Below are 18,325 nucleotides of genomic sequence, written 5' to 3'. Positions count from 1 at the left end.
GTATTACGTGGACAGAAAGCATCTTAGTTCAAAGTAATCTTGTCAGTATCTATTGTCCTTGTGTGACATCAAATGCTAGAGTCACCTATTCAAATTAACTAAGAGCATTTGAGTATCAAAACTCATCACTAAATTGCTGGCTGAATTTGGAGCTTTTCCCCTGCCAACAACAAATTAATTTTTCAAGTGGTGGTGTTCCCAGGGAAGATCATACAAAGAAAAATATAAAAAATTAAGTTGCCTGTTTAAAAAAATGTCTCAGAGCTATGGACTTTAAATATACGTTTGCCTTTTACCATATTTCTTCTCCACAAAGGCTGGTTTAATCAAAGTGTATGTCCCCTGCTCTATCATTTTACATTTTGTTCTCAGAAGCTAATTTTTGTTAAACAGATTCTTCTAACTCCAGCTCCTTCTCCAGTTTTGAGAGTCTGTGTTATTGTCTGTATTTTCACTAGAGACTGTTTAGAGGCATTGTTGTCTGAGTCACTATGAAATTCTGTTTTCTTGCCAAACTTTCTTTTCCCATGGATAAAATGTCTTATTTTAGGCTTTGTATAATTTAAGTTGTAGGAAATCTTAGGTAAGGCATTTTTATTTAAACAAGTTAGTAAAACCCAAGTTAAGTCATTGATTTCAGTGCATATTGGAGGAAGTATAAAAGAAAAGATAGTCTGTTTTCTGTGACTGATGACTCTCTTTCCTTCAGTGAAAAGTATGAGCCATTCATTCATTTATTCATTCAATAAATATTTACTGAGTGTCAAACATTGACTTGATACTGATGATAGGGCAAATACGGAGAATACAACATAATCTCTACCTTCAAAGTGTTTATAACCTAGTGAGGAACATGTATATGAATAATTATACAACAAATATGTCTACAAATAATTATGATATAGTATGGTAAATTTTGTATGGTTGGTATGAATAAAGTACAGTAAGCATCCAAAGGAAATAATCATAAATTACTACTAAGGAGTTTGGGGAAGGTTCCACAGAGGAATTGGCATTTGAGCTGTTACGGATTCTAAAACACTGAAGTAACACTAGGCATCTTTCACAGTGGCTGCAATAGGAACCACTGCATTGGGAGGTACCTGCACCCAATGGTATGTTCAGGGAGCAGAGTATAATGCAACATGAATCTACTATAGAACATATTAAATAAGGGAGATGCATTAGGAGGTAATATTGGCTAGGTAGGGTGGGGCCAGATTATGAATACTGTGCTAGATACTTTCGGCTTTATTCTCTAGGCATCTAAAAGCCATGGTAGGGAATGAGAGAAGACAATGATGTGATTATCTTTGTATTTTAAGATGTGATTTGATCTATGTCTCAAGAAAATAAATTTGGCAGATGTGTGGATTGTGAAACATTGGAGAAATGAGATATTAGAGATGGGCTGACCCATTAGAGTGTTCCTTAAGAGTCCAGAAAAGCAATGGAGAAGGCCTAAAGTGGGACTGCAGTTACAGAAAGGAAAAGATGGATTTAGGAGACACAGAAAAATCACTTGTGATAGGATTTGGCAATTTATGAGATGTTTATGTATGGAAAGAACTGGGAAGGATTGAAGCTATCTCTGAGGCTTCTAACCTGGGTGATAGGGAAATGAAGCAAAAGTCATGGAGGAAACAGAAAAGTGAGTGATCCAAGGGAGGAGTTAGTCTTGGAAAAGAGAGGGCATGCAGTTTTCTTCTGAGACTGGATGGAATGAAGAGAGAAGGATAAAAATAGAAATTTTAATGTGTGGGGAGGTTAGGGAAGTTCACATTTGAAAATGTCTTATCTTTAGTATGAGGTAAGAAGAATGATCATCTGCTAGGAGTGATGGGAAATTTGAGAATTGAAAAGATGCATTTGCTGAAAATAAGCTAAAGAGTAGGCGAAGATCATGAATGGAAGGATGGCTGAGCAAGATAAAATTCCCTGTTGAAGTTAGAGTTGATGAGCCCACAGTGGAACCAGTCAGCTTGTTTACAGTGTTTTTTTTTTTTTTCATCCTTGTTTAACCCTAGAAGTAGGAATAGAGTAAAAGGACAGCAGATGTTATCAAGGATTGAACTAGAGGGAGCTGATAGATCGGGATAAAGAAAAGAGGTCTGGAATTGACAGTGGAGTTGAAGGGTGGATTGGTAATAGGGAGATTTTGAATGTTAGTATTTAATAGGTTTTCCCCAAGATTAAAAGTGATAAATTTGATATCAGAAGGATGATTTTTCTATCCTTCAGCTCAGCTTTCAGAGTTTTCCCCTTTAATTTAATAGGACAATAAGTCTTCCAGAAAGAACTGGCTGAAAAGAAAGTATACGCAATAAGAAATACAACTAATTAACCCGCATTGGAAAAGTGCATTCATAATAAAAAGAAATGTGATAAAATGAGATACAATATTCATCTGTGAAGTTAACAAAGATAAAACAAAGTGATAATGCTCAGTGCTGAGAAGTGTGCATTAAAACATATTCTCTCATATATTACTGGTGATGATATAAATTGGTACTACTGTTTGAAAACCAAAATAGCAAATATATATCAAGGACCTCAAAAATGTTTATACTTCTTCATCCAGTAATTGTACTGGGTAGTAAGGCCTAATGAAATAATTCATACATGGAAAAGTCTTTATGGATAAAAAAATAAATCAAAATGTTATTTTTAATCTTAAAAAATTTGAAAACAAGTTAAATGTCTAAAAATAGGGTCAACAGAAATGATTTATCCACTGAGTGAACTCATGCTCTCATTAAAAAATGAGAGTTTGTGAAAAGATACATTATAATGAGCTACAGAACTGTTTTTACTGTGTAATTAGCATTCTATTGATAATTATATTTAAAATCTATGTACAGGACAAAAAGAGACTGAAAGGAACCATAGCTAATAATATGAATGTTTTTCTTTTTCCTCCATTTATTTATTTTCCAAATAATTAGAATACATTCTCTTTACATTTAAAAATTATTGAAAGCCAGTGCACTGGAAAGCTTGATTTAAAAGTACCCAATGGCAAATATTTCTATAAGGCAAGGAATCCTCTGTAAGACAAATAATTTTTTTTTATTCTTTTGTATATTAGATGCAGTTAAACATGGTATATAAATATTTGCTCTTTACTCTTCTATTAATACAGAAGATAATTTCATAGCACTAGCATTTCTTATATTGCAGTATAGTTGATAGTTTTGATATGGAATAAAATAACTGATATATATATATATTTTTTTTAACATCTTTATTGGGGTATAATTGCTTTACAATGGTGTGTTAGTTTCTGCTTTATAACAAAGTGAATCAGTTATACATATACATATGTTCCCATATGTCTTCCCTCTTGCGTCTCCCTCCCTCCCACCCTCCCTATACCACCCCTCCAGGCTGTCACAAAGCACCGAGCCAATATCCCAGTGCCATGCGGCTGCTTCCCACTAGCTGTCTACCTTACTACGTCTGTTAGTGTGTATATGTCCATGACTCTCTCTCGCCCTGTCACAGCTCACCCTTCCCCCTCCCCATAACCTCAAGTCCATTCTCTAGTAGGTCTGCGTCTTTATTCCTGACTTACCCCTAGGTTCTTCATGACATTTTTTTTCTTAAATTCCATATATATGTGTTAGCATACGGTATTTGTCTTTTTCTTTCTGACTTACTTCACTCTGTATGACAGACTCTAGGTCTATCCACCTCATTACAAATAGCTCAATTTCGTTTCTTTTTATGGCTGAGTAATATTCCATTGTATATATGTGCCACATCTTCTTTATCCATTCATCCGATGATGGGCACTTAGGTTGTTTCCATCTCCGGGCTATTGTAAATAGAGCTGCAATGAACATTTTGGTACATGACTCTTTCTGAATTTTGGTTTTCTCAGGGTATATGCCCAGTAGTGGGATTGCTGGGTCATATGGTAGTTCTATTTGTAGTTTTCTAAGGAACCTCCATACTGTTCTCCATAGTGGCTGTACCAATTCACATTCCCACCAGCAGTGCAAGAGTGTTCCCTTTTCTCCACACCCTCTCCAGCATTTATTGTTTCTAGATTTTTTGATGTTGGCCATTCTGACTGATGTGAGATGATATCTTATTGTAGTTTTGATTTGCATTTCTCTAATGATTAAGGATGTTGAGCATTCTTTCATGTGTTTGTTGGCAGTCTGTATCTCTTCTTTGGAGAAATGTCTATTTAGGTCTTCTGCCCATTTTTGGATTGGGTTGTTTGATTTTTTGTTATTGAGCTGCATGAGCTGCTTGTAAATTTTGGAGATTAATCCTTTGTCGGTTGCTTCATTTGCAAATATTTTCTCCCATTCTGAGGGTTGTCTTTTGGTCTTGTTTGTGGTTTCCTTTGCTGTGCAGAAGCTTTGAATTTTCATTAGGTCCCATTTGTTTATTTTTGTTTTTATTTCCATTACTCTAGGAGGTGGGTCAGAAAGGATCTTGCTGTGATTTATGTCATAGAGTGTTCTGTCTATGTTTTCCTCTAAGAGTTTGATAGTTTCTGGCCTTACATTTAGGTCTTTAATCCATTTTGAGCTTATTTTTGTGTATGGTGTTAGGGAGTGATCTAATCTCATACTTTTACATGTACCTGTCCAGTTTTCCCAGCACCAGTTACTGAAGAGGCTGTCCTTTCTCCACTGTACATTCCTGCCACCTTTATCAAAGATAAGGTGTCCATATGTGCGTGGGTTTATCTTTGGGTTTTCTATCCTGTTCCATTGATCTATCTTTCTGTTTTTGTACCAGTACCATACTGTCTTGATTACTGTAGCTTTGTAGTATAGTCTGAAGTCAGGGAGCCTGATTCCCCAGCTCCTTTTTTCGTTCTCAAGATTGCTTTGGCTATTTGGGGTCTTTTGTGTTTCCATACAAATTGCGAAATTATTTGTTCTAGTTCTGTGAAAAATGCCAGTGGTAGTTTGATAGGGATTGCATTGAATCTATAGATTGCTTTGGGTAGTAGAGTCATTTTCACAATGTTGATTCTTCCAATCCAAGAACATGGTATATCTCTCCATCTATTTGTATCATCTTTAATTTCTTTCATCAGTGTCTTATAATTTTCTGCATACAGGTCTTTTGTCTCCTTAGGTAGGTTTATTCCTAGGTATTTTATTCTTTTTGTTGCAATGGTAAATGGGAGTGTTTTCTTGATTTCACTTTCAGATTTTTCATCATTAGTATATAGGAATGCCAGAGATTTCTGTGCATTAATTTTGTATCCTGCCACTTTACCAAATTCATTGATTAGCTCTAGTAGTTTTCTGGTAACATCTTTAGGATTCTCTATGTATAGGATCATGTCATCTGCAAACAGTGACAGCTTTACTTCTTCTTTTCTGATTTGGATTCCTTTTATTTCCTTTTCTTCTCTGATTGCTGTGGCTAAAACTTCCAAAACTATGTTGAATAAGAGTGGTGAGAGTGGGCAATCTTGTATTTTTCCTGATCTTAGTGGAAATGCTTTCAGTTTTTCACCATTGAGGATGATATTTGCTGTGGGCTTGTCATATATGGCCTTTATTATGTTGAGGAAAGTTCCCTCTATGCCTACTTTCTGCAGGGTTTTTATCATAAATGGGTGTTGAATTTTATCAAAAGCTTTATCTGCAAATATTGAGATGATCATATGGTTTTTCTCCTTCAATTTGTTAATATGGTTTATCACATTGATAGATTTGAGTATATTGAAGAATCCTTGCAATCCTGGAATAAACCCCACTTGATCATGGTGTATTATCCTTTTAATGTGCTGTTGGATTCTGTTTGCTACTATTTTGTTGAGGATTTTTGCATCTATGTTCATCAGTGATATTGGCCTGTAGTTTTCTTTCTTTGTGACGTCCTTGTCTGGTTTTGGTATCAAGGTGTTGGTAGCCTCGTAGAAGGAATTTGGGAGTGTTCCTCCCTCTGCTATATTTTGGAAGAGTTTGAGAAGGATAGGTGTTAGCTCTTCTCTAAATGTTTGATAGAATTCGCCTGTGAAGCCATCTGGTCCTGGGCTTTTGTTTGTTGGAAGATTTTTAATCACAGTTTCAATTTCAGTGCTTGTGATTGGTCTGTTCATATTTTCTATTTCTTCCTGATTCAGTCTTGGCAGGTTGTGCATTTCAAAGAATTTGTCCATTTCTTCCAGATTGTCCATTTTATTGGCATAGAGTTGCTTGTAGTAATCTCTCATGATCTTTTTTATTTCTGCAGTGTCAGTTGTTACCTCTCCTTTTTCATTTCTAATTCTATTGATTTGAGTCTTCTCCCTTTTTTTCTTGATGAGTCTGGCTAGTGGTTTTTCTATTTTGATTATCTTCACAAAGAACCAGCTTTTAGTTTTATTGATCTTTGCTATTGTTTCCTTCATTTCTTTTTCATTTATTTCTGATCTGATTTTTATGATTTCTTTCCTTCTGCTAGCTTTGGGAATTTTTTGTTCTTCTTTCTCTAATTGCTTGAGGTGCAAGGTTAGGTTGTTTATTCGAGATGTTTCCTGTTTCTTAAGGTGGGTTTGTGTTGCTATAAACTTCCCTCTTAGAACTGCTTTTGCTGCATCCCATAGGTTTTGGGTCGTTGTGTCTCCATTGTCATTTGTTTCTAGGTATTTTTTTATTTCCTCTTTGATTTCTTCAGTGATCACTTCATTATTAAGTAGTGTATTGTTTAGCCTCCATGTGTTTGTATTTTTTACAGATCTTTTCCTGTAATTGATATCTAGTCTCATGGCGTTGTGGTCAGAAAAGATACTTGATACAATTTCAATTTTCTTAAATTTACCAAGGCTTGATTTGTGACCCAAGATATGATCCATCCTGGAGAATGGTCCATGAGCACTTGAGAAAAATGTGTATTCTGTTGTTTTTGGATGGAGTGTCCTATAAATATCAATTAAGTCCATCTTGTTTAATGTATCATTTAAAGCTTGTGTTTCCTTATTTATTTTTATTTTGGATGATCTGTCCATGGGTGAAAGTGGGGTGTTTAAGTCCCCTACTATGAATGTGTTACTGTTGATTTCCCCTTTTATGGCTGTTAGTATTTGCCTTATGTATTGAGGTGCTCCTATGTTGGGTGCATAATTATTTACAATTGTTATATCTTCTTCTTGGATCGATCCCTTGATCATTATGTAGTGTCCTTCTTTGTCTCTTTTAATAGTCCTTATTTTAAAGTCTATTTTGTCTGATATGAGAATTGCTACTCCAGCTTTCTTTTGGCTTCCATTTGCATGGAATATCTTTTTCCATCACCTTACTTTCAGTCTGTATGTGTCTCTAGGTCTGAAGTGGGTCTCTTGTAGACAGCATATATAAGGGTCTTGTTTTTGTATCCATTTAGCCAATCTGTGTCTTTTGGTGGGACATTTAGTCCATTTACATTTAAAGTAATTATCTATATGTATGTTCCTATTCCCATTTTTTAAATTGTTTTGGGTTCGTTATTGTAGGTTTTTTCCTTCTCTTGTGTTTCTTGTCTAGAGAAGTTCCTTTAGCATCTGTTGTAAAGCTGGTTTGGTGGTGCTGAACTCTCTCAGCTTTTGCTTGTCTGTAAAGGTTTTAATTTCTCCATTAAATCTGAATGAGATCCTTGCTGGGTAGAGTAGTCTTGGCTGCAGGTTTTTCTCCTTCATCACTCTCAGTATGTCTTGCCACTCCCTTCTGGCTTGTAGGGTTTCTGCTGAGAGATCAGCTGTTAACATTATGGGGATTCCCTTATGTGTAATTTGTTGTTTTTCCCTTGCTGCTTTTAATATGCTTTCTTTGTATTTAATTTTTGACAGTTTGATTAATATGTGTCTTGGTGTATTTCTCCTTGTATTTATCCTGTATGGGACTCTCTGTGCTTCCTGGACTTGATTAACTATTTCCTTTCCCATATTAGGGAAGTTTTCAACTATAATCTCTTCAAATATTTTCTCAGTCCCTTTCTTTTTCTGATCTTCTTCTGGAATCCCTATAATTCGAATGTTGGTGTGTTTAATGTTGTCCCAGAGGTCTCTGAGACTGTCCTCAGTTCTTTTCATTCTTTTTTCTTTCTTTTGCTCTGCAGTAGTTATTTCCACTATTTTATCTTCCAGGTTACTTATCCGTTCTTCTGCCTCAGTTATTCTGCTATTGATCCCATCTAGAGGACTTCTAATTTCATTTATTGTGTTGTTCATCATTGGTTTTTTTCATCTTTAGTTCTTCTAGGTCCTTGTTAACTGTTTCTTGCATTTTGTCCATTCTATTTCCAAGATTTCGGATCATCCTTACTATCATTATTCTGAATTCTTTTTCAGGTAGACTGCCTATTTCCTCTTCATTTGTTAGGTCTGGTGCATTTTTATCTTGCTCCTTTATCTGCTGTGTGTTTTTCTGTCTTCTCATTTTGCTTATCTTACTGTGTTTGGGGTCTCCTTTTTGCAGACTGCAGGTTCGTAGTTCCCGCTGTTTTTGATGTCTGTCTCCAATGGCTAAGGTTGGTTCAGTGGGTTGTGTAGGCTTCCTGGTGGAGGGGACTAGTGCCTGTGTTGTGGTGGATGAGGCTGGATCTTGTCTCTCTAGTGGGCAGGTTCACGTCTGGTGGTGTGTTTTGGGGTGTCTGTGGCCTTATTATGATTTTAGGCAGCCTCTCTGCTAATGGGTGGGGTTGTGTTCCTGTTTTGCTAGTTGTTTGGCATAGGTTTTCCAGCACTGTGGCTTGCTGGTCGTTGAGTGAAGCTGAGTGCTGGTGTTAAGATGGAAGTCTCTGGGAGATTTTTGCCGTTTGATATTATGTGGAGCTGGGAGGTCTCTTGTTGACCAGTGTCCTGAAGTTGGCTCTCCTACCTCAGAGGCAGAACCCTGACTCCTGGCCAGAGCACCAAGAACCTTTCATCCACACATCTCAGAATAAAAGGGAGAAAAAGTAGAGAGAATTATTATAAGTATGAGGAAAGAAAGAAGGAAAGGAGGGAAGGAAGGAAGGAAGGAAGGAAGGAAGGAAGGAAGAAAGAAAGAAAGAAAGAAGGAAAGAAGGAAAGAAGGGAGGGACAGAGGGAGGGAGGAAGGAAGGAAGGAGGGAAAGAAGGAAAAAAGACAGAAAGAAAGAAGATACAGTAAAAATAAAATAAAGTATAATAAAGTTATTGAATTAAAAAATTCTTATTTAGAAAAAAAAAAAATAGGGACGGATAGAACCTTAGGACAAATGTTGGAAGCAAAGCTATACAGACAAAATCTTACACAGAAGCATACACATACACCCTCACTAAAAGAGGTAAAAGGGGAAAAATCATAAATCTTGCTGTCAGAGACCACCTCCTCAATTTGGGATGATTCGTTGTCTAAAGGAGGGAAGGAAGGAAGGAAAGAAAGAAAGAAAGAAAGAACGAAGGTAAAATATAATAACGTTATTAAAATTAAAATTAATTATTAAGAAAAAAAATTTAAAAAAAACCATGGACGGATAGAACCCTAGGACAAATGGTGGAAGCAAGACTATACAGAGAAGATCTCACACAGAAACATACACATATACATTCACAAAAAGAGGAAAGGGGAAAAAAATATCATAGATCTTGCTCCTAAAGTCCACTTCCTTAATTTGGGATGATTGGTTGTCTATTCAGGTATTCCACAGATGCAGGGTATATCAAGTTGATTGTGGAGCTTTAATCCGCTGCTTCTGAGGCTGCTGGAAGAGATTTCCCTTTCTCTTCTTTGTTCTCACAGCTCACAGGGGCTCAGCTTTGGATTTGGCCCTGCCTCTGCGTGTAGGTCGCTGGAGGGCGTCTGTTTTTTGCTCAGATAGGACGGGGTTAAAGGAGCCGCTGATTCGGGGGCTCTGGCGCACTCAGGCCTGCGGGGAGGGAGGGGCACAGAGTGCGGGGCGGGCCTGCGGCGGCAAAGGCCGACGTGACTTTGCACCAGCCTGAGGCCCGCCGTGCGTTCTCCCGGGGAAGTTGTCCCTGGATCCCGGGAACCTGGCAGTGGCGGGCTGCACAGGCTCCGCGGAAGAGGGGTGTGGAGAGTGACCTGTGCTCGCACACAGGCCCCTTGGTGGCGGCAGCAGCAGCCTTAGCGTCTACCGCCCGTCTCTGGGATCCGCGCTTTTAGCCACGGCTCGCGCCCGTCTCTGGGGTTCGTGCTTTTAGCCGCGGCTCGCGCCCGTCTCTGGAGTTCCTTTAAGCAGCGTTCTTAAACCCCTCTCCTCACGCCCCAGGAAACAAAGAGGGAAGAAAAAGTCTCTTGCCTCTTCGGCAGGTGCAGACTTTTCCCCGGACTCCCTCCCGGCTAGCCGTGGTGCACTAACCCCTTCAGGCTATGTTCAAGCCGCCAACCCCAGTCCTCTCCCAGCGCTCCGTCCGAAACCAAAACCCGAGCCTCAGAGCCTCAGCTCGCCGCCCCGCCTGCCCCAGCGGGTGAGCAGACAAGCCTCTCGGGCTGGTGAGTGCCGGTCGGCACCGATTCTCTGTGCGGGAATCTCCCCGCTTTGCCCTCCGCACCCGTTGCTGTGCACTCCTCCGCGGCTTCGAAGCTCCCCCCTCCGCCTCCCGCAGACTCCGCCCGCGAAGGGGCTTCCTCGTGTGTGGAAACTTTTCCTCCTTCACAGCTCCCTCCCACTGGTGCAGGTGCCGTCCCTATTCTTTTGTCTCTGTTTTTTTTTTTTTTTTTCTTTTGCCCTACCCAGGTACGTGGGGAGTTTCTTGCCTTTTGGGAGGTCTGAGGTCTTCTGCCAGCCTTCAGTAGGTGTTCTGTAGGAGTTGTTCCACGTGTAGATGTATTTCTGGTGTATCTGTGGGGAGGAAGGTGATCTCCGCGTCTTACTCTTCCGCCATCTTCCTCTCCATTCTCTAACTGATATATTTTTACTAAAAAATAAAAATCCAGTGATATTCATGTTGAGAGGAATACCACTCCTCTGGAAAAGCCGTGTTCACTAGTAGGTTGAGGGTATAGAACATGCTGGTTAAAGAAGTGTTCTTATTGGCTTTGGTTAAACCACCTAGCTTTAGGGAGGGGCCATGAAAATCTGCTTCTGCTGTGAGATTTGAAGCATTCCTATTTCCAGTAAGCCCATCCCATTTTATTGCATCTCCAAGAGAAACTGTATGTTAATAACACTTAGCTGTGGTGTTGGTCTTAGTGACTAGGCAGAAAGTGGAAAGGAAAACGTTAGGAAAGAAGTCTGGATACCTGCAATGGACTAAGCATTGAGCTACACAGTTCACATTCATCTCATTTTATCTTTACTTCGTCCTTATGAGCTAGGTGTCCTCAATACCATTTTACAGAGGAGGAAACTAATGATTAGATAATTTAAGTAATTTGTCCAAGGCTACATAATAATTCAGTAGCAGATATGGAATTTGAACCCGGGATTATCTAACTCAAAACCAATGCATTTATAGAATGATGTATATAGTGGGAGTAGAGGGTGAGAACACATCATATGCCTGTTTCTAGAGCTCTCTGGTTGATTAAATAACTCATGATACTATAAATACTGACTACTTACTTTTAGATAATAATAAAGCTTGTAGCACAATTTACATATTTGATGAATAAAACACAATTAGAAAAGTAAATAATTTAAATATGATGTATTCTTAAATACAAATTACAAAGAAGTTTGAATTGCCTTTTGTTTTGGATTTTTATGCTAGTAATTTCTTCCATTAAAAAGGATAAGTGAGAGCTAAGGAATTTATGACAAATTACAACAAAGATTGATAAGTGTAACTTTAGGGAACTAGGCTGTCTCCAAAATACTAGTTACTCAGAGGCATTACGTGCTCATAAGAAGAAGGACTTCACATTATCATGTGTTCACATTTTTATACCACTGCTTCCCCACCTATATATGCTATGCTATTGAGGGGTTTTATTTATTTTTATTTTTTATATTAATTTATTTATTTATTTATTTTTAGCTGTGTTGGGTCTTCGTTTTGGTGCACAGGATTCTCACTGTGGTGGCTTCTCTGATTGCGGAGCATGGGCTCTAGGCATGCGGGCTTCAGTAGTTGTGGCACGTGGGCTCAGTAGTTGTGGCTTGCGGGCTCTAGAGCACAGGCTCGGTAGTTGTTGCGCATGGGCTTAGTTGCTCCACGGCATGTGGGGTGTTCCTAGACCAGGACTCGGACCCGTGTCCCCTGCATTAGCAGGCGGATTCTTAACCACTGTGCCACCAGGAAAGCCCCACTGAGGGGTTTTAGTATAAAATTCACTGTGTTGTGTGAGGAAGTTTTTGGAAGCTTGTTCTATAAAATGAAACAAAATACATAATGTGGGTCTAAGATATATTCATTTAGACAGCCAAACACCATGTTAGAAATTTCAAAAGAGCTTAGGGAAGTTTGTTTTTGGTTTTTGACTAAGAGTTTTGGAAGGTGAGTCAGTAGTGTATTACATATGTTTTGTTAAGGATGTATTAAGAATGAATTACACTGTCCTCTGGTTTCCTTCTTTCTATCATTTCTACCTCTCTCTCTTTTTTTTTTTGGTAAAAATATAGCATCTTTTTGTTTGTTTGTTTTTTCCCCTTCTTCTGGGGTTAGCATTAGAGGCTTATTTTGGAATATGCAGCTGCTGTCACTCCTCCTGAGACTGTCAAGTACTCAATTAGTGACAGATGTTTAGAGTGACATTGTCTAGCATACATGATTTCTACAGCTCAAGTCTGAGGTTTCTTTCACCAGCGTCACTCTTGCCACCCATCCTTATTTCCAGAAACTTTCCTTGACGTGTATTTTGTGTCAAGTACTATGTTAAGTGCGAGAGCACACCTATAGGTCAGAGTTCCTATGCTAGAAGTACTCACCATCCACAGGAATAGAAAGACAACCTTACCTCTTCGAGCCTACTGCCATGAAATTTAAAAGCAACAATACTTTGGCAAATAACACATTTTCTAAGTAGCTTAATCCTTAAACAAAACTCACGTGACTGTAACTATAGGTGACAATGTTTTTGAACACTTAATTTTTGTGAAAAATCATTCAAAATGGAACTTAGCTACTTTTAAATAAAATGTCAACTATAATTGTAAATCACTTGCTTTTATGGAATTATAGACAGTCCTCTATGACATCTGTTTCTAGGCAGAAGTTTCTATTTTTTAATTTTTCTATTAAGAATTTTTAAGCAGTCTTTTCTGGCGGCTATTTTTCTGATTTTGAATATTCTTAGCAATTTGAGGTAATATAGTCTAACCAAAATACACACGGATGCCTGCTTTGTGATATTTAAATCTGTGTTGTTTGTTTTTCATTTCAGGAAGCAGAAGCTCAGGCAAAGCAGCAAGCATGAACCTTAAACATTCTGCCTTAAGCATCCTGACAAAGGAGTCTCCACTGCTTTTTATAAAATAGCAAAATTATCTTGGCTTCAAAAGAAATAGGCTTAATGTTGAAATAATAGATAGTTGTTGTTTTCACATGCAAATAATCAAAATGAATACATAATTAAAATGTGAACATTATGATAAGGAGAATGGGAGATGAACTTAAAATTTTAAGAGGTGTCATGGAATAGTATTGTTGTCTGCTAGGGCATTTTATGTACTTCAGTGATTTTAAAAAGCAAACACCTGTTCCCTTTTTTGATATTATTATTGCAGCTTAAGTATATCTGTAACTGTACATTAAGTAACTTTAAAAGATGAGTGAGAAAGAAAGAATCTCTCTTGTTCCCAAATTGCCTCAATTTTAGTGAACAAAAATATGTACCTTTTTGATGTGAAATTATTGTGATTAAAAAGTAGTTGCAGATAATGTTTATGATATGTCAGACATTGTAATTTCTGATGGTAATTATAACATTTACATTCTTTTGTAGTTAAAACTTCTATGTACTGAACCACAGGTTTTCTAGGCTTCTAAATGTAGCCTTTCATTGCATGTTTCAGTGATCGGAACAGATGACCTCCCACCAAAATAAAGATGTATTCAGTTGACAAATTTCTTGCTTAACTACACAGCTATGATGCAATCATGTTACTAAGTTGCTTGCCCCAGTGAAATATGCATATGTATGCTATGGAAGTATGATGGCAAATAAGTTAAAAACGGCATCCTTTTGCAAAGAGTTCAGACTTTTTTTTTTTTTTTTTTTTTTTTTTTGTGGTACATGGGCCTCTCACTGTTGTGGCCTCTCCTGTTGCGGAGCACAGGCTCCAGACGCGCAGGCTCAGTGGCCATGGCTCATGGGCCTAGCCACTCTGCGGCATGTGGGATCTTCCCGGACCGGGGCACGAACCCATGTTCCCTGCATCGGCAGGCGGACTCTCAATCACTGCGCCACCAGGGAAGCCCCAGAGCTCAGACTTTTAATTAAATATTTTAAAATAGGTTGGAACTCATTTTTCCCCTTTTAAAACCACTTGTGATCATGAATGCCACTATCTCTCAGATATTTGACCTTTTGGTTTCAGCTTAGGCATATATTGTATGAGTACATTAATCTAAGCAGAGAAAATCTTTTCTATGCCTCTATTCCAGTGAATAGCGTAAGTATCAGATAAAAGGATCAATTTAAAAAATGTTAATTTTGAAAACTTCTAAGAAGATAAGAAACATTATGGCCTAAATCACCCAGAAGACACATATATTGTACTTTAGTTCCACATTAATATTGTACTTTAGTTTCACATTACTAAAAGCAAACACCTTTTACTTTAAATTACTTTATCATATCATTTGATGTATGCAAGTCTGTGCTCTTTGCCAAAATCAATATACAATGAAGACATGGCTTTGTTTACTGAGATTCAAACATGATGCAATGCTTTAAAATAAACTCAGTACTGTCAGAAACATAATTTTTGTGTTCGTGTTCATGGAGTTTCTAAATAGTGTAATAATAATTTTAGAAGGGTAATATATTTTTTAGATGGTGGGGAAGGAGAAAAGAGAAAATAATAGAAAGAAAACAATTTGAATAAACTTTCTAAATTTCCTATTTAGGACTCTGAATTTTGCAATACACACTAGAATCAAACAACTAATCCATTTTTTTGTGTACAAAAATATGCTATGGAGAACTCTAAAGTAAACAAGGTATCTTGTAATAAATTCTGGAAAATGCTAAAACATTTTTCAATATTTTCTCCTGAGCTATATCAAATGCAGATGATGATACTTGCAATATTTTATGTGGGCATTTTTACTTTAATATCAAATAAGTTAACACTGTCAAAAATAGACATTCTTTAAAAACAGATGACATTTTTGAGATGTGTATATCTACTAGACTATACCTTACAATTAGCATATATGTATATTTAAAGTAAAATGTTTTATTGAGTCTTGCCAAATTGAAATCTTTCTTTTTGTCAGCTGAATACTATATGTCCTGTAGATACAAGAAAAGCAAGTGAAATTCTGAATATTAGAGAGCTGCCTTCAAGGCTATGCTGAGCCCCCCCCCACACTTTTTAAAATTTTTATTTTATTTATTCATTTTTTGTCTGTGTTGGGTCTTCATTGCTGCACATGGGCTTTCTCTAGTTGTGAGCGGGGGCTACTCTTTGTTGTGGTGCATGGGCTTCTCATTGCAGTGGCTTCTCTTGTTGCAGAGCACAGGCTCTAGGTGTGTGGGCTTCAGTAGTTGTGGCTCATGGGCTCTAGAGCACAGGCTCAGTAGTTGTGGCACGTGGGCTTAGTTGCTCTGCAGCATGTGGGATCTTCCCGGACCAGGGATCAAACCTGTGTCCCCTGCATTGGCAGGTAGATTCTTATCCACTGCGCCACCAGGGAAGACCCTGAGGCCTCTTTTAAGAAGGACTAAAGATGTTGCACTGTCCTAAAGACACACTAAACTCCAAGAGATAGTAGGAAGCTGCAATAACTAAGCCAGTGAAACCAGTACACAAGCCTGAAAGCAAAGCAGCGGGAAGGTGGGGTTTGGGTCTCTGGTATTCCATGAGCAACAGAGCCCCTGCTTTCCTAGATTGCTCTTGATTCAACTTTCTGAGGTTGGGAGTGTATACTCATTTTCTGAGATACCTACTCCCCAAAGTCTCCACCTCCATCGGTGTGCTGGTCTGCTCTGTTCCCTCCAATTACCAAGCAGCACACTAAGCAGGGTAGTAGCATGGTTCCCCACTGTTAAAGCTCTCTTGGTTTCCAGAACCAAGAAACAAGAAGCTTTAGAAACAGCTTCATTAGTAGTAGTAGTAGTAGTATTTAGGGAACACTATATAACCATCTACTTGTATGTATGAAATTAAACCAATATAGATACAGATGTGTGTGTGTGTATGTATATGTGTGTATATATATATGTATATGTGTGTATATATATATATATATATATATATATATTCACACAGCACCATCTACTATGACTCTTGGGGTATGTTAGGGAGTTAAGCAGGATTGCAAAATTCTTTTTGCTCTACTAAGGTTTTCCAGAAATGCCTATAAGGGAAGAGGTTTTTGGAAGCAGGGAGAAAAATTCCTAACTTCCTCCTGACAGGCAGGAACCCCAGGATTGAATGGAATTCCTTGTATCACGTGACTATTCTAGCTGGTGTGGGAAATGCCTTCATTTCCTAATGGCTCATTCAAGCTTCCAGATTATGGAACCTAATGGTGATCATGCAAGAAGTATCTGGAGAGCAGGAGCAGGCATCTTACTCTGCTAGGCAGCCTTTTAAATTAAGATTATTTTCAGCATAAGATGACAGACCACCAAGCGTTTCTCCCATCCCACTTCTGTCACTTGTACTAGAAGAAGTGCTCTTCAGTCCCCTTGTTATGACACCCCATAACCTTTATGCTTCATTTTTTAAAACCACTATATGAAATATAAAGGGGATTCCTCTGGACAAAAAAAAAGGATCTAAAAACCCTGCAATTGAGGGGTCTTATATGCAAAGGGATAAATGTTAGTACCCCAAGGAAGAGGACTGTATAAATACAGAGGGGTTTTATATGCATATTAACCTTATTTATAATTTTGGGTCTCTTTATTTCTTCCTGTGGAATTAAGTTAACATCTGGTGTCATTTCTTATTCCAGTATAGCTATATGCCCTTAGGACAACTTCCAGAACTTTCAGTTACTTTTGAATTTTCTTCAGTCAAATTGCTGTTTTGATGGGGGAATTTCTGCCATACTCCTTACTACACCATTACAAAAGCACAGCATGATTGTTTTTCATGATAAAATATATCTCATTTTCTCATTTCCTCCACAAGTTAAAACATTTTAACATTAGTTTTCTTTGGCTCTAACATGCTTGGAATGTACATGGAAATATAGTATGCCTTCAGTCCCTCCAACCTATCATGCCATGGGATTTATGAGAAAAATAAGTTTCCTCAAAGTTTTAGCAAAATGACACAGCCTTAAAAGTAGGTGATCTTCCTAGGTTTCTTATTAAAATATACTGTGGGAAGGTTAACCTCATGACCAAAGTTAAAAATGAAAGGACAAAGAAAAGGTCTCAATTTCAGAAATTGTTCAAGTCATTGAGATTCTTGAAGACCTTGAGTTATTAATTCATATTACTACTGGAGTAATTAATTTGCATTACTGCTGAATTAATGTAGGAGAAGAGACAGAGAGACAGAAGTGGGTACTTGTTTTAGCAACTTAATTTCTACTCTCCCACTTTTAAGTAAAGAAAAAAGAGCTACAGAGCATATAGAGCACCTTTTCCTTCTTCACTTTTTTCTTCACTTGAATCCTAATTATTTAGATTGTGACTGGGCATAGTGAAGGCTGTGAATCAACTCTGGGCATTCTGCTAGGTCATATGCCTACATAATTTTACTTAATCTTCACAACAGTCATGAGAAGTAGGTGTAATGGTTAAATTTATGTGTTAATTTGGCTAGGCTAAAATTCCCAGATATTTGGTCAAACACCAGTCTAGATGTTGCTGTGAAAGTATTTTTTTAGATGTGGTCAACATTTAAATCAACAGACTGAGTAAAACAGGTCACACTCCATACTGTGGGCAGACCTTTTCCAATTAGTTGAAGGCTTTAAGAGAAAAAGATCTAGACCTCCTGAGGAAGAAGGAATTATGCCTCCTGACTGCCTTTGGAATCAAGATTGCAACATCAACTGTTGCTGGAATTTCCAGCTTGCTGTCCTGCTTTGCAAATTTCAAACTTTCAGACTTGCCAACTACTACAATCACATGAACCAATTATTTTAAATGGATGTATGTGTTTTTTCTATTGGTTCTGTTTCTCTGGAGAACCCTAACTAATACAGTAGATATTATTATCTCCATATTTTTTATGGAAAAACTGAAGTTCTATAACTTGCTTGGGTCACACAGCTGGGAAATGGTAGTTACCTAAGTCTTAGTAACTCTAACATCTGTAGTTTTTCGTCACCCTA

At 37.8% G+C, this 18,325-nt stretch overlaps 1 protein-coding gene across 1 annotated transcript in view; it reads left to right on the top strand.

The window, feature by feature from the left end:
• SH3BGRL (SH3 domain binding glutamate rich protein like) overlaps nt 1-14,787 on the top strand; it is a 91,412-nt gene extending 76,625 nt beyond the window's left edge. The window contains exon 4 of the mRNA XM_067722370.1: nt 13,245-14,787. Within this exon, the coding sequence (XP_067578471.1) occupies nt 13,245-13,277 (33 nt within the window). The 3' untranslated portion in view covers nt 13,278-14,787. The remainder of the gene's footprint in view (nt 1-13,244) is intronic.
• Nucleotides 14,788-18,325: the final 3,538 nt, after the last annotated feature.

Source organism: Pseudorca crassidens, chromosome X (assembly GCF_039906515.1).
Source record: "Pseudorca crassidens isolate mPseCra1 chromosome X, mPseCra1.hap1, whole genome shotgun sequence".
Taxonomy (NCBI): Eukaryota; Metazoa; Chordata; class Mammalia; order Artiodactyla; family Delphinidae; genus Pseudorca; species Pseudorca crassidens.
Note: the sequence above shows the minus strand (reverse complement) of the source record. Positions and strands in the feature narration are given on the sequence as shown.